General features: G+C 42.5%; 1 protein-coding gene and 1 non-coding gene across 2 annotated transcripts in view; both read right to left on the reverse strand.

Moving 5' to 3' along the window:
• Positions 1-12,085, reverse strand: part of LOC135556879 (glypican-5-like) — a 140,282-nt gene extending 128,197 nt beyond the window's left edge. Inside the window, exons 1-2 of the mRNA XM_064990296.1 lie at positions 11,721-12,085; positions 10,369-10,530 (exon numbers count right to left, since the gene is read on the reverse strand). Of these exons, the coding sequence (XP_064846368.1) occupies positions 10,369-10,530; positions 11,721-11,886 (328 nt within the window). The 5' untranslated portion in view covers positions 11,887-12,085. The remainder of the gene's footprint in view (positions 1-10,368; positions 10,531-11,720) is intronic.
• A 533-nt stretch (positions 12,086-12,618) lies between these two features.
• On the reverse strand, positions 12,619-12,691 carry trnam-cau (transfer RNA methionine (anticodon CAU)). The gene has a single exon. It is a non-coding gene; the product is annotated as a tRNA-Met (tRNA).
• Positions 12,692-16,287: the final 3,596 nt, after the last annotated feature.

A 16,287-nucleotide genomic window follows, 5' to 3' on the forward strand; every position in this document is an offset into this window, starting at 1 on the left:
TGCTCATATTGTGGGAAAATGCAGAAGTGGACAGCAGCTGAGGACTGAGATGAGAACCTAATGAAAACATACATACAGAGGAAGACCAGAAGAGATACGAATTAGCCCTGGCCTTTTACAATGTACAGCTCATAGACGTAACCTGACTGACCACTGTACTATAGTACTGTACAACTGGCCATTCAAAACCCAGACCTTGTTTGTGAATTTGATTGTTTGTTTGTTTTTCATTTCCAACATCTCAACAGCCCAACTTTGAATAATGTAGTTCAATGGGATGAGTACACAGCCTACACCTGAAATAGAGGTTATGGAACATGGTTCCAGGGTGTAGCAAGGGCACTGCCGAGTTGCTCTGCAGGGCCTCTCACTCTAATCTGTCTACTACTGGCTCATGTAACCTTGGAGCTGAGTGGGATCAAAGGGACCAGGCAGAACAGGCTGTCTACAGCTTCCGGGGCCAAATTTATACCAGCGTGACCAGCATGGACTCACAGCCACACCCCATACTCTGACACCGGGACACCTGGATATGAGGCAAACTGGAGACAGAGGTAGGAACTGATTTGTTACTCACATCATCCTAAATTCAAGAAAAAATATATACTGATCATCACAGACATATGATAGTTTAAAGGTTGTGAAATTGTGGTTATGTTTTTCACCTGATTTGCAGACACACAAAAACAGGATTGGAAATGTACTATGATAAATAATTTGACCATGCTCTATCTGCATTCTGGTTTCCAACAAAAGGGCTGGTTAAGACATTCCTGTGTGTGGGACACAGACCATTCCCATGGGGAACCTCTGGGTGCCCTTTACACAGACCGACTACAACCTACAACTGTAGTCACATTTCAGAAAGGACTCAACCACCTCAGGTTCACACAAATTAATTTCCAATTATGTGTGAGAGTCAGTTCCACAAGAACCTATCGTGAAGGTTAAGCCGCGCTGCAACTACCAGTATAGAGTTACAGAGACAGTGGCACACCAACGCAGGAACATACATACTCTGATCATTCACACACACACACACACAGCGCAGCACATGGGACGTGGGAAGGGCAGAACTGTAAATGTGATACTGGTCCGCACCTCCAGGTTTGTGGACGGAAGCTGGAGATCTTAAACCTGTGTGAGCCACAGACAGAGGGGTGGGTGTGGGAGCAGAGGGGTGCAATACTCTCTTTTCAAATTCAGGGGCACTGAATCAGGACTCTCCGCCTCTTTCCCCTTATGTGGACATATCCTAGCAACGTTGTCCCAAACACAAGGGCATTTGATTTGATTTATTAGGATCCCCAATAGCCAACGCTAATGGCGACAGCTAGTCTTACTGGGTTCTGACACATACTAAAAAAGACATTACAGACAAAATGCTTTACAATTTACATACACTACATGTTGATGTTTATAAATGTATCTATCAGTTATGCATACATGTCAGTACATACACATAACAAGTAGGTCACATGGGGGAGAGGCGTTGTGCAGTGAGTTGTTGCTTTATTTGTTTTTTGAACAAGGTTTGCTGTTCACATGGAAGGGAGTTCCATGCACGCATGGCTCTGTATAATACTGTACATTTCCTTGAATTTGTTCTGGACCTGGGGACTGTGAAAAGACCCCTAGTGGCATGTCTGGTGGGGTAAGTGTGTGTGTGTCAGTGCTCTGTGTAAGTTCACTATGCAAACAATTTGTAATTTCCCCCCCAAAATATGTTTCTTGGAAATACAAGAAGTGACACAGAGAGAGACTGGTATGCATACTATTAATATTATCCCTCTGATTACAATGAAGAACAAGACGTGCCGCTCTGTTCTGGGCCAGCTGCAGCTTAACTTGGTATTTCTTTGCAGCACTTGACCATATGACTAGACAATAATCAAGATAAGATAAAACTAGAGCCTGCAGAACCTGCTTTTTTGAGTGTGGTGTCAAAAAATCAGAGAATCTCTTTATTACAGACAGTCCTCTCCCCATCTTTACAACCATTGAATCTATATACATTTTGACCATGACAGTTTACAATCTAAGGTAACACCAAGTAATTTAGTCTCTTCAATATGTTCAACAGCCACACCATTCATTACCAAAATCAGCTGAGTTCTAGAATGTAGGTAATGATTTGTACCAAATCACTGACAACAACTATTTGTTTTGGGTTTCAGTGACTTCATAAGCTGTGGTTGCTGATATGTATATGGTTGAATCACCAACATATATGGACACACATGCTTTGTTTAATGCCAGTGGAAGGTCACTGTAAAAAATAGAAGAGGGCTTGAAACCTGCCCTGCGGTACACCACACTTCACATGTTTGACATTAGACAAGCTTCCATTAAAGAAAGCCCTTTGAGTTATTTTAGATAGATAGCTTTGAATCCACGATATGGCAGAGGTTGAAAAGCCATACCACAAGTTATCTCAACAGGTTATGGTCAATAATATCAAAGGCTGCACTGAAATCTAACAGTATAGCTGCCACAATCTTCTTCTTACCAATTTTTTTCAACCAATCATCAGTAATTTGTGTCAGGGCAGTACATGTTGAGCGCCCTTCTCTATAGCATGCTGAAAGTCTGATGTTAATTTGTTTACAGAGAAATATAATTGGATTTGGTCAAACACCATTTTTTCCAACAGTATTCTAAGAGCTGGCAGCTAGCTGAAAGGGCAGGGATTACACAGGGATGATGCTCATCTGTGATATTATTAAGAGGTCGCCGAAGAGGACGCTGACGTATACATGCTCCTAACCAACTGTGCTATTTTGTCAGTTTTTTAGCGTTTGTTTGTAACCATTTTTTAAACTTATTTTGTACATAATGTTGCTGCTACCGTCACTTCTGGACATCAGAACAAAGATAACTCACCTCATACTGGAAGAAGCTTTTTCCTTTGACAAGTCCGCCGAGAAGGATATACTAATTTCCCGGAAACAGGCCCAAATCCCCGTCATTTGCGTGAAGAAAAGACGGAAGAAAAGGGGAAAAGGGGCTCCCACTGTCAAACTCCCACTGTCATCCGTTCTATTGGCTATTGTGCAATAATTTGAAAATAAAATGTAGGACCTACAATTAAGATGATCCTACCAACGGGACATTAAAAACTGTAATATCTTGTGTTTCACCGAGTTGTGGCTGAACGACATGGATAATATAGAGCTGGTGGGATTTTCCATGCACCAGCAGAACAGAGAAGCTACGTCTGGCAAGACGAGGGGTGGGGGTGTGTCTATTGTCTATAACAGGTGGGGCGCGATGTCTAATATTAAAGAAGTCTCAAGGTATTGCTCGCCTGAGATAGAGTACCTTATGACAAGCTGTAGACCACACTACCAAGAGAGTTATCATCTATATTATTCGTAGCTGTCTATTTACCACCACAGACCGACAGTGGCACTAACACCGCACTCAACCAACTCTATAAGGCCATAAGCAAAAAAAGAAAATGCTAATCCAGAAGCGGCACTCCTAGTGGTCGGGGACTTTAATACAGGCAAACTTAAATCAGTTTTACTAAATTTTTATCAGCATGTCACATGTGCAACCAGAGGGGAAAATAACTCTAGACCAACTTTACTCCACACACAGAGATGCATACAAAGCTCTCCCCCTGCTCTCCATTTGGCAAATCTGACCATAATTTTATCGCCCTGATTCCTGCTTACAAGCAAAAACTGAAGCAGGAAGTACCAGTGAACTGAAGCAGGAAGTACTCGCTCAATATGGATAGGTGATCAGATGACGCGGATGCTACGCTACAGGACTGTTTTGCTAGCACAGACTGGAATATGTTCCGGGATTCATCCAATGGGAATGAGGAGTATACCACCTCAGTCATCAATTTCATCAATAAGTACATCGACGACGTAGTCCCCACAGTGACCGTACGTACATATCTCAACCAGAAGCCATGGATTACAGGCAAAATCCGCATCGAGCTAAAGGCTCAAGCTGCTGCTTTCAAGGAGTGGGATACTAATCCGGACACTTATAAGAAATCCTGCTATGCCCTCAGACGAACCATCAAACAAGCAAAGTTTCAATAACAGATTAAGATTGAATCCTACTACACCGGCTCTGACGCTCGGCGGACGTGGCATGGCATGAAAACTATTACGGACCACAAAGGGAAACCCAGATGTGAGCTGCCCAGTGACACGAGCCTACCAGATGAGCTAAATACCTTTTATGCTCACTTCGAGCCAAGCAACACTTAAGCATGCACAAGAGCACCAGCTGTTCTGGATAACTGTGTGATAATGTTCTCGGTAGCTGATGTGATTAAGACCTTTAAACAGGTCAACATTCACAAAGACGGATTACCAGGACGTGTACTCAAAGCATGCGCGGACCAACTGGCGAGTGTCTTCACTGACATTTTCAGACTCTCTCTGACAGTCTGTAATACCTACATGTTTCAAGCAGACCATCATAGTCCCTGTGCCCAAGGAAGGTAACCTGCCTAAATGATTACTGCCTCGTAGCACTCACATCGGTAGCCATAAAGTGCTTTGAAAGGCTGGTCATGGCTCAAATCAACAGCATCCTCCCGGTTACCCTAGACCCACTCCAATTCTCTCATACCACCCCAACAGATCCACAGATGATGCAATCCCAATCGCACACCTCACTGCCCTGTTCCACCTGGACAAAAGGAACACCTATGTAAAAATGCTGTTGACTACAGCTCAGCATTCAACACCAATATGCCCACAAAGCTCATCACTAAGCTAAGGACCCTGGGACTAAACACCTCCCTCTGCAACTGGATCCTGGACTTCCTGGCGGGCCACCCCCAGGTGGTAAGGGTAGGCAACAACACGCCTGCCACACTGATCCTCAACACTGGGGCCCCTCAGGGGTGTGTACTTAGTCCCCTCCTGTACTCCCTGTTCTCCCACGACTGCGTGGCCAATCACGACTCCAACACCATCATTAAGTTTGTTGATGACACAACAGTGGTAGGCCTGATCACCGACAACGATGAGACAGCCTGTAGGGTTGGAGGTCAGAAAACTGTCAGTGTGGTGCCAGGACAACAACCTCTCAATCAATGTGAGCAAGACAAAGAAACTGATCGTGGAATATAGGAAAAGGTGGGCCAAACAGGCCCTGTTTAACATTGACTGGACTGTAGTGGAGGGGGCTGAGAGTTTCAAGTTCCTTGGTGTCCAGATCAACAAACTGTCATGGTCCAAACACACCAAGACAGTTGCCAAGAGGGCACAACAAAACCTATTTCCCCTCAGGAGACTGAAAAGATTTGGCATGGGTCCCCAGATCCTCAAAAAGTTTACATCTGCACCATCGAGAGCATCCTGACCGGTTGCATCACCGCCTGGAATGGCAACTGCTTGGCATCTGACCTAAGGCACTACAGAGGGTAGTGCGAACAACCCAGTATATCACTGGGGCCAAGCTTTCTGCTATCCAGGACCTATATAAAAGGCGGTGTCAGAGGAAAGACCATTAAATTGTCAGAGACTCCAGTCACCCAAGTCATAAACTTTTCTCTGTTACTGCACGGCAAGCGGTACCGGAACGCCAATCTGGGACCAAAAGGCTCCTTAACAGCTTCACCCCCAATCCATAAGACTGCTGAACAATTAATCAAATGGTCACCAGACTATTTACATTGACACCCCCCACCTCCATTTGTATTGTACACTGCTGCTACTCACTGTTTATTATCTATGCATAGCCACTTCACCCCTACCTACATGTACAAATTACCTCAACTAATACCTGTACCCCTGCACATTGACTCGGTACCAGTACCCCCTGTATATAGCCTCGTTATTGTTATTTTAATGTGTTATTTTAGTACTTTTTATAATTTTTTACTTTAGTTGCTAAATATTTTCTTACCTCTTTTTGAACAGAACTGTTGGTTACGGGCTTGTAAATAAACATTTCACGGTAAGGTCTACACTTGTTGCATTCGGGGCATGTGACAAATAAAGTTTGATTTGATTGGATGTGATAGGTGCACACTAGCAGCCTGGACAAGAGGGCATACAGGTCATCAAGCACCATAACTGACTACTGACTCCCAAGACTGCTATCCTGTCTCCTGTCCTGGCCATATTGTCCAGCCATGCAACAGGCTCCTTAATGGGACAGATTGAAGGGGACAGCCTAGGTCTCTGCAGTGCTGACCCTACATGCCCTGCCTGTACCCCTATACCCACCCGCACCTGCCACATTGGACAAACACACCCTGGTCATAAACGTTTGAACTTGGCAGATTCTAAATGGCAAGATCAGGGGCATGTTTCGGCACTGCCTGGCAGGGTTGTGTTAGTTAGTCTGTCCAATCTACTCTAACCTCTGGGGGTTTCTATAAGTAGTGCTTAGTTGCCTGGGTACACGTGTGGTCTTTGCTGGTGGGCAGGGGGTGGAGGTATGTAGATTTGTATAGGTTCTGCAAAAGCCAAAACCTTAAGGTAACAAAAGCTGCTGAATGGTCATTATGTGTTACCTCTCAGTCCGAGAGTAAAAATTAGGTTCAGATGTAACTCATGAATCTCATTTATAACTATTAGTGTCCAGCACCTTTACGTCAATCTAAGTAACATAATTTTAAAAACTCCCATCAAAATCCAGTATAAGTCTCAATCCACTGCATCCGCCTATTTGGGCCTTCCGCATCTGTGGTGGAAGGTGACAGAGCTAATGCATTGTTTGTCAGACCAGGAGACATCCCGAAAAGTGGTCTTCTCACAAAAACGTCTGTAGCGGCTGAACAATTTGGCCTACAAACATTTTGCTCTACGACCCCCACAAGTGTCACTGGACTCGTCTGAAGTTAACCCATACAAATGAATGGAAGTATTCAGGCAGTTTTGAGTGAACAAAAATAATGGGTTAAACATACAGTACCAGTCAAAAGTTTGGACACACTTACTCATTCAAGGGTTTTTCTTTATTTTTACTATTTTCTACATTGTATAATAATAGTGAAGATGTCCACGCTATGAAATAACACATGGAATCATGCAGTAACCAAAATCTATTTTATGTTTATATTCTTCAAAGGAGCCACTCTTTGCCTTGATGACAGCTTTGCACACTCTTGGCATTCTCTCAACCATCTTCATGAGGTAATCACCTGGAATGCATTGCAATTAACAGGAGTGTCTTGTTAAAAGTAAATTTGTGGAATTTCTTTCCTCCTTAATGCACTTGAGCCAATCAGTTGTGTTGTGACATGGTATGGGTGGTATAGAGAAGATAGCCCCATTCCATAAAAGACCAAGTCCATATGATGGCAAGAACAGCTCAAATAAGCAAAGAGAAACAACAGTCCATCATTACTTTAAGACATGAAGGTCAGTCAATGAGGAAAATTTCAAGAACTTTGAAAGTTTCTTCAAGTGCAGTCGCTTTCTTATATTTCCTATAGGACAGACACTTCAAAACTTTATTCCTTGTCTTTTTTCCATTTAAATATTATTATTTTTATACATAAACAGGTCCTCAAATTCAAATATCTAAATGATCCATGGTATGACATCTTAAAGCAATTCTTAAAACAATTCGGGTAGGGTCCATTTTGGAACGAGTTCAACTCTTTGGTCCCGAGACGACCTCGAGCACAAATGTATCTTCTGCTTGGATAGTTCCATCTACTTTAAATGACTATATTTGATTGTGTTGACAACCAAACACAATTCAATGTCACTAAATATCAAATATGCAATCAACCAGAGCTTGAAATCCTAGGCCTATTGTATTGTCTATTTTTTTTATTATTCTGGTTTGAATTCAATCATTTGCTGTTGATGACTTTGCAAACGCTACACTAAATAAGCCTACATAGCATCATTGATGATTGATAAAGTATGTTTAAATTTAATTTGTTCTGTTAAACCTACCGTTCAGAATGACTTTGATAGCAGCCGTGAATCTATTTCATTTTTATGTGGAGATCTCTCAACAATCATTCTCACGGTTAGACATTGGTAATAGTCAATGACAAATATCATAGTTAAAAACCTTGGATGCGAGACCAAGGGGTAGCTGTAGACAGATCAATTCTCCAGTAGGAGGTGCTGCCCAGTCTATAACTATTTTCTGATAGTAGATATAACATTGAAAATCTGACATTGCTTTAAAAGTACAAATTCAACATATTTTATACAAAGTTTGTCTATGTTCAAATTTGGCTACCATGATGACATAGTCCTGTCATTGAAATTTCACCCTCAAAACAACAATTTACATTGATAACTTTTTCAAATCCAATGTATTTTCCACCTAGATTCCACGTCACAATATGTTGACAAATGACATTGAAACAACGTTGATTTAACCAGTTTGTCCCCAGTAGACAGACACATGCTCATCGCTCACATGGAGGGCTCCAAACAAAAGACAATTGAAAAAATTACAAAACTTGTAAATGACGGTATGAAATAAAACAAAACTTGTTTCTCACAAGTGTAGTAGGTTGTGAACTATGCAAACAATGTTTCCACTTCGAGAATGAGAACAGTAAATGACTGTAATTAATACATGCATTAACAGAAATTAATGAAACCAAATGACAGGGATTAACGGTAAATGTACTACTGGTGACATACTACTGGTGACGGGGAATTGATAAAAATACACAATCAAATGACAAACAATTTACACAAATGAAACAATTAATGTGCAAGAATTGTTGGGAGACAGCTGAGCGCATACTGGAGAGCTGAGTGTATTCTGGAGAGAGATGTGTCTATATCCTCGCCACCCACCCTCCCCTTCTTGTCTCAACATTTAAAATTATATTCAAGACACATTATCTTCACATGTATTTTAGATGATTTTCACTGACAGCCTCAACTCAATAATCAGCTAGGCCTATTGTCAAGCGCGCTGCCCAAATTGTGGACTTCCCAAAAAGGCATAGGCCTACACTCATGTGATTTTAAACAATGCGCAATGTATTTTTTTTAAGAAGCTAATGACCCTCTGGTGTTAAGTCAGGCTCTCTGGTGAAATATGTTTGAAAAGACAGGTGGAATTGTATCATTTTCGCAAATGTATTTCAATTTACTTTCAGACACAGTAGCTGGTATTCAGAGCTTGAATAGCCACAATTTTTAGTCTTCAGTCTTTTTTTCAGTTATCAGGCCTATAAAGCCAATACAACTGCCTGTTTTACAAATGGTAGGCTTCCACATGGATAGTGCATTGCAGGCCAACATTGACCTAGGCTACTATTGTACTTTGCAGGGATAGGAGCGGGGCAGCAAATGTTTTGTCTTGTCTAGGGCGGCATATCGGCCAGGACCGAAGCTGCTCAGAGGACACTGTCCACATCACTCACTTACATCATCTGTCTCTTTTCAGCAGGGATAAAACTCCAAGAAAGCCTCCCTTTCTGAGAGGACAGGGACCAGCCACTCTCTCTGTGAAAAGCAGAGCAGGACAAACCCACTATTCTTCACACCCATTCAAGACACCTCGTTAGAGACAGATTGATTTCAAATGGTAACACATCTCCAGGGATACTCAGTGAATGTAAACATTTTTCCCTCCCTTTCATTCATTGGTTCAAAACAAGACATACTGTGTATTCTCTACTCTAAATGGGAGAGAGAGAGCGAGTGAAAGAGAGAGAGCGAGAGAGAGAGAGCGAAGCGGAGGCAGACATCGAGAAACAGAGACAAAGAGATAGAGCAGAGGTCAAGTTCTCTTTCTCTGAGAGATTATTTGCTTAATGTGAGGCCTGACTAAATGTTTGCTTTAAAAGCCAATATCCAATACCACTGAAGTGGTTCTTGGATTCTCTCAACAAAACATCATAGTTTTTTCTCATGTTGTATGATGGTCTAATATCATGCTACTACTGAATGTAATTTACTTGTTATTTTTATATAACTAGGCAAGTCAGTTAGGAACAAATTCTTATTTATAATGACGGCCTAACGGGGAACAGTGGGATAGCTTCCTTGTTCAGGGGAAGAGCAACAGATTTTTACCTTGTCAGCTCAGGGATTCGATCCATCAACCTTTTGGTTACTGGCCCAACACTCCAACCACTAGACTACCTGCAGCTGTAATAATGTAACATTTTTGCCTTTATCAGAACAAAATACTTTTGGCTGCGTGTCGGTTCAAAGCCCATTCAATGAGGTGAGACTGATTTTTAAGTAAATCAAAAGATGTAATTAAACCAAACAAAGTCGCAGTCACACTGACATGAAACATTGTTCATGGACTTCAGAATTGACCCCTTACTGAGGGGCACAGAGGGCCAAAGTGGTCCCAAGGCTTTACACAGTGAATCTGTCCTATCATCTCATTCTCCTGCCCCACATATCTATCTCCCTTACCCCTCCATCCTGCCCCTATCCTTACCCTGGAAGGCAGAGGCGTGGCCCACGATGAGGTACTTGAGCTCAAAGCTGTAGGAACGGATATTCTGGAGAGTCTCTCTGCGCACTGCTGCCTGGTAACTCTCCTCCATCTTGCGTGTGCAACACGACGGGCCTGCGTGCTTGCAGATCTGCAGCTCGCCATCTGGGAAAGAAGAGGAAAGCAAACTTGAGCATGACACAGACCTCAAATGTGAAAAACATCAACTAAGTGTGTTGGAAGCTTTGACCAAATGTGATTAATAATACTTACCCAAATAGTTGAGTAAATAAATGGTGCAAAGCATTGTTTCTCTACACCTCTTCTAGTTCTCATATATACCCACCCCCTGTATTCAAGTTCCCTTTGAGTTAGCAAAACTTCCTCTGCTACAATCTCATTTGGATGAGGTCCAGGGTGATTATACTGATTTATCTCCCATATGAAACTAATACACCAAGCTGGGATAGTGGAGCCAGAAATGAGAGTGAGAAAGAGCTTCAGAAATAGACTTTGGTTATCAGGCTGGCTGGACGTAGCTGAATCAAAGTCCAGATACAAAATCTCCAAGGGTGTAGAGAGGATGCAGAGGGAGTGATGCTCACCAGAGTTAACAACATGCTTACTTACAAACTCAACTGGGCCGAAGTCATTGCATGTGTCAATCATGAAGGAATTGTGGAAACAAATCTATCATGTAATTGATGACAGGTGACAGACTTACAGTACACTCGGAAAGACCCCTTGACTTTTTCCACATTTTGTTACGTTACAGCCTTATACTAAAATGGATTAAATAAAAATAAATCCTCAGCAATCTACACACAATACCCCATAATGACAACCCCCCCCAATTTGCAAATGTATTAAAAATGTAAAACTGAAATATTACAAGTATTCAGACCCCTTACTCAGTACCTTTTTGAAGCACCTTTGGCATTTTGAAGCACCTTTGGCATTTAAATGGTTTGATTGCTTTTAGGTGCTTGCCAAATAATAAGCTGATATATAACTGCAATGTTATTGATTGTGAATGTTAGTGCCAGTACATCCATATAATAAACTCAGTATTTGAAAAGAAAATAAACAAGAGATGGCCTCCCTTCACAGGGACTTACTTCCAATTCTTAGGATGCTCATTTAAAAAAAGATAAGCATCAACTACTACTACTTACTAGGCATATTTGCTTGAATCTGTCTCTAGACCTAGGCTACTGTAGTTACATTTTTATGATTGTGATTTATCAATTCCCTGTGGAAAATAAACGGGTACACAGCACGCACACGTGCAAAGTGGCTCCTGGACATTCTGCTGAGAAATTGTGTTAGGACCTACGAGTCAAGTGCGCACTAACCTGTTCCAGGTGCCTCGGGGACCCATTTCAACGGACCGATCTGGCGCAATTGAAACGCCGTTTTAACCTCATGGCAACTGTGCACTCCTGCACCTGAAGCTCGACATAGTACAACTGTCAGGTAAATCAACCAAAAGTCAACGCGTTGGAGTATTGTTTGGAACATCGCACCATTTCAATCAGATAGACAAATCAAGGTATCCTAGCAGTGGTATGGCCGTTTGTAAAAGTAGCCGAATAGGCTATTTAAGGAATACTATCCCAAAATAAATTCGCAATCCTTATCAACTGGATCGATCTGTTAGAATATCACATTTTGGGTCTTTTCAATAGAGCGCACGACGTTCCCTCTCTCAGTGAGCTTTCCAGTTCAAATCCATGTGCTTCAGAAAGTGAAACGCTGTTCTTTGGATACAGCTGAGCGCTCTCTCTCTCGCTCCCTCTCTCACCCACTCACCGCGCAAACCGGCCTACACTATCTTTGAAATTCTCGGTTTGAAACATCACACAAGATTGACTAACAGAAAAACGTTATTAAAGTGCAAAATTATATAGTGGGTTCATTGTTCATAGATGTTGGCTATTTCTTGTGCGATCATTTAAAACAATTACCACAGCAATTGGAGCTCGAATAACACATTGTTTTTCTTCTAATAACACAATGTATAGTCCTAATGATTGATTTATACTGTAAATGCTTCTCTAGCCTGCAGAGATGAATCTAAAACAGAACACCGCGTCCACCGTGTGGTCAGTCGTGGAATTAGGGATGTAAAAGCAGTTCTACCAACCGTAGCGCCGGATTGATATCATATTTATCTATGTATTAACTTGTGTTCGCTTTCATAGGTCAAAAATAAATGAAGATCTCAAATGTCTCTAGTAAATGTAAAATATCTGCCCCGTGTGAGGCTCGAACTCACGACCTTCAGATTATGAGACTGACGCGCTGCCTACTGCGCCAACGAGGCTCGTGTAATCAGGCGTTCACCGATATAAAGATGGAATTGTTTGAAGAATTCCATATATTTTGGATAATATATACATGGAAAACAATGCTGCTTCAGTGGTCCAAGAAAATAAACTACTGTACATTCATCAGTCAACCTATATGCCAATACACTTAGCTCAAGGAGAAAAACGGAATCACAGTAAGGTATACTGAAAAAAATATTAAAATGCAACATACAACAATTTCTATGATTTTACTGGGTTACAGTTCATATGAGGAAATAGTAATTAGGTCCTAATCTATGGATTTCACATGCAAGGGAATACAGATATGTCCCAGATACCTTTAAAAAAAATGGGCCTCACAATGGGCCTGCCTCAGGATCTCGTCAGAGTTTTTGTGCATTAAAAATTCCCATTGATAAATTCAATTCTGTTCGTTGTCCATTGTTTATGCCTGCCCATACCATAATCCCACCGCCACCATGGGGCAAACCGTTCACCCACACGACATCAAACACATGGTCTAAGGCCGATTTGGATGTACTGCCAAACTCTCTAAAACAACATTGAAAGTGGCTTATGGTAGAGAAATAAACATTCAATTCTCTCGCAACAGCTCTTGTGGATATTCCTGCACTCAGCATGCCAATTTCACACTCCCTCAAAATTTGAGACATCCGTGGCATTGTGTTGTGACAAAACTGCATATTATAGAATGGCTTTTTATTGTCCTCAGCACAAGGTGCACCTGTTGTAATGATCATGCTGTTTAATCAGCTTCTTGACATGTCACATTTGTCAGGTGGATGGATTATCTTGGCAAAGGAGAAATGCTCACTAACAGGGAGGTAAACAAATTTCTGCACAAAATTTTTGAGAAATTGCATATGGGATGTTTCTGGGATCTTTTATTTCAGCACATGAAACAAGGACCAACACTTTACTTACATGTTGCATTCGTATTTTTGTTCAGTGTATGTTCTTCAGAGAGATCAGACCAGGTAACATTACCTTTTTTTTTCTTGGTGTTGTGGTGGAATTTCTACCCTTAATCAATAATGAGGAGAGGCAAAATGAATAATCATTCAAAGTATTAATTTTATTAAAAGACTTGTTACAACAAGGAGACTGGTCGCCCCACCCTTGCGGGTGGTGGAGTGAGAGCCCACAGAGTGGACTTAGCTTCTGGGTTAAATACTATCTCAGGATAGGTGCAACTTCAGATATGACGAACAATGGTTCCAAACACTAACCTCACACATCCCGTGCCAGACCTTGGGCCCCAAATACACTTGTTTTGTTCAGTACTAAGAACTTGGGACATTTGTTGTTACTTTGTTCTTTCCCCTAGTTCAAGTTGGAAACTATCTCCCCCTTGGAGGAGACTGACACAGACACTGTGGAGACAAGTGATTGGTTCCCCATTACTCACGTCATCCCTTCGCATGGTATGCAATAAAGGCACACAGTTCACATATGGAAACAATGTTTCCTTCTGACCTCCTTTGCCATACTCCTTGCTGATATTCTGTATAGCAACAGGGACATGATAGATAAGGCTGACTTCTCCCCTCTCCAAGGTGACTGAGGCCCATGAGGGAGGAAGTGCAGCTGCCAACACCAGAGCCCGAAAGGAGATATTCTAATAACAGTTTCAACCGTTCAATCATGTAAGCATATTCTGCAGAAAGCTAAGGTAACTGAGCTAAACGACTACCGCCCCGTAGCACTCACTTCCGTCATCATGAAGTGCTTTGAGAGACTAGTCAAGGACCATATCACCTCCACCCTGCCTGACTCCCTAGACCCACTCCAATTTGCTTACCGCTCAAATAGGTCCACAGACGATGCAATCTCAACCACACTGCACACTGCCCTAACCCATCTGGACAAGAGGAATACCTATGTGAGAATGCTGTTCATCGACTACAGCTCGGCATTCAACACCATAGTACCCTCCAAGCTCGTCATCAAGCTCGAGACCCTGGGTCTCGACCCCGCCCTGTGCAACTGGGTACTGGACTTCCTGACGGGCCGCCCCAGGTGGTGAGGGTAGGTAACAACATCTCCTCCCCGCTGATCCTCAACACTGGGGCCCCACAAGGGTGCGTTCTGAGCCCTCTCCTGTACTCCCTGTTCACCCACGACTGCGTGGCCACGCACGCCTCCAACTCAATCATCAAGTTTGCGGACGACACAACAGTGGTAGGCTTGATTACCAACAACGACGAGACGGCCTACAGGGAGGAGGTGAGGGTCCTCGGAGTGTGGTGTCAGGAAAATAACCTCACACTCAACGTCAACAAAACTAAGGAGATGATTGTGGACTTCAGGAAACAGCAGAGGGAACACCCCTATCCACATCGATGGAACAGTAGTGGAGAGAGTAGCAAGTTTTAAGTTCCTCGGCATACACATCACAGACAAACTGAATTGGTCCACTCACACAGACAGCATCGTGAAGAAGGCGCAGCAGCGCCTCTTCAACCTCAGGAGGCTGAAGAAATTTGGCTTGTCACCAAAAGCACTCACAAACTTCTACAGAGGCACAATCGAGAGCATCCTGGCAGGCTGTCTCACCGCCTGGTACGGCAACTGCTCCGCCCTCAACAGTAAGGCTCTCCAGAGGGTAGTGAGGTCTGCACAACGCATCATCGGGGGCAAACTACCTGCCCTCCAGGACACCTACACCACCCGATGTTACAGGAAGGCCATAAAGATCATCAAGGACATCTACCACCCGAGCCACTGCCTGTTCACCCCGCTATCATCCAGAAGGCGAGGTCAGTACAGGTGCATCAAAGCTGGGACCGAGAGACTGAAAAACAGCTTCTAACTCAAGGCCATCAGACTGTTAAACAGCCACCACTAACATTGAGTGGCTGCTGCCTACACACTGACACTGACTCAACTCCAGCCACTTTAATAATGGGAATTGATGGGAAATGTTGTAAATATATCACTAGCCACTTTAAACAATGCTACCTTATATAATGTTACTTACCCTACATTATTCATCTCATATGCATACCTATATACTGTACTCTATATCATCGACTGCATCCTTATGTAATACATGTATCACTAGCCACTTTAACTATGCCACTTTGTTTACATACTCATCTCACATGTATATACTGTACTCGATACCATCTACTGTATCTTGCCTATGCTGCTCTGTACCATCACTCATTCATATATCCTTATGTACATATTATTTATCCCCTTACACTGTGTATAAGACAGTAGATTAGGAATTGTTAGTTAGATTACTTGTTGGTTATTACTGCATTGTCGGAACTAGAAGCACAAGCATTTCGCTACACTCGCATTAACATCTGCTAACCATGTGTATGTGACAAATAAATCTGTGTTACTTAGCTAATTCTGATTTCTCCACCACAATCTTTCCCCAGAAACAGGTTCCAAAACAGAACAATAGCTCTGTTACTCGTGTGCAGGATATAACCTTTAGTCTGTCCAGGATCAAGAGGAACCAGTCAGTTTCTGTCACATTCTCGGTTGAGTGCCCGGACATCATGGGTTCATTCTACACACACAGAACAGTTAGAACAGGCCTATATCTATGCGCGCACACACCTTTCTATGTTAT

The sequence above is a fragment of the Oncorhynchus masou genome, chromosome 15 (genome assembly GCF_036934945.1).
Source record: "Oncorhynchus masou masou isolate Uvic2021 chromosome 15, UVic_Omas_1.1, whole genome shotgun sequence".
Taxonomy (NCBI): Eukaryota; Metazoa; Chordata; class Actinopteri; order Salmoniformes; family Salmonidae; genus Oncorhynchus; species Oncorhynchus masou.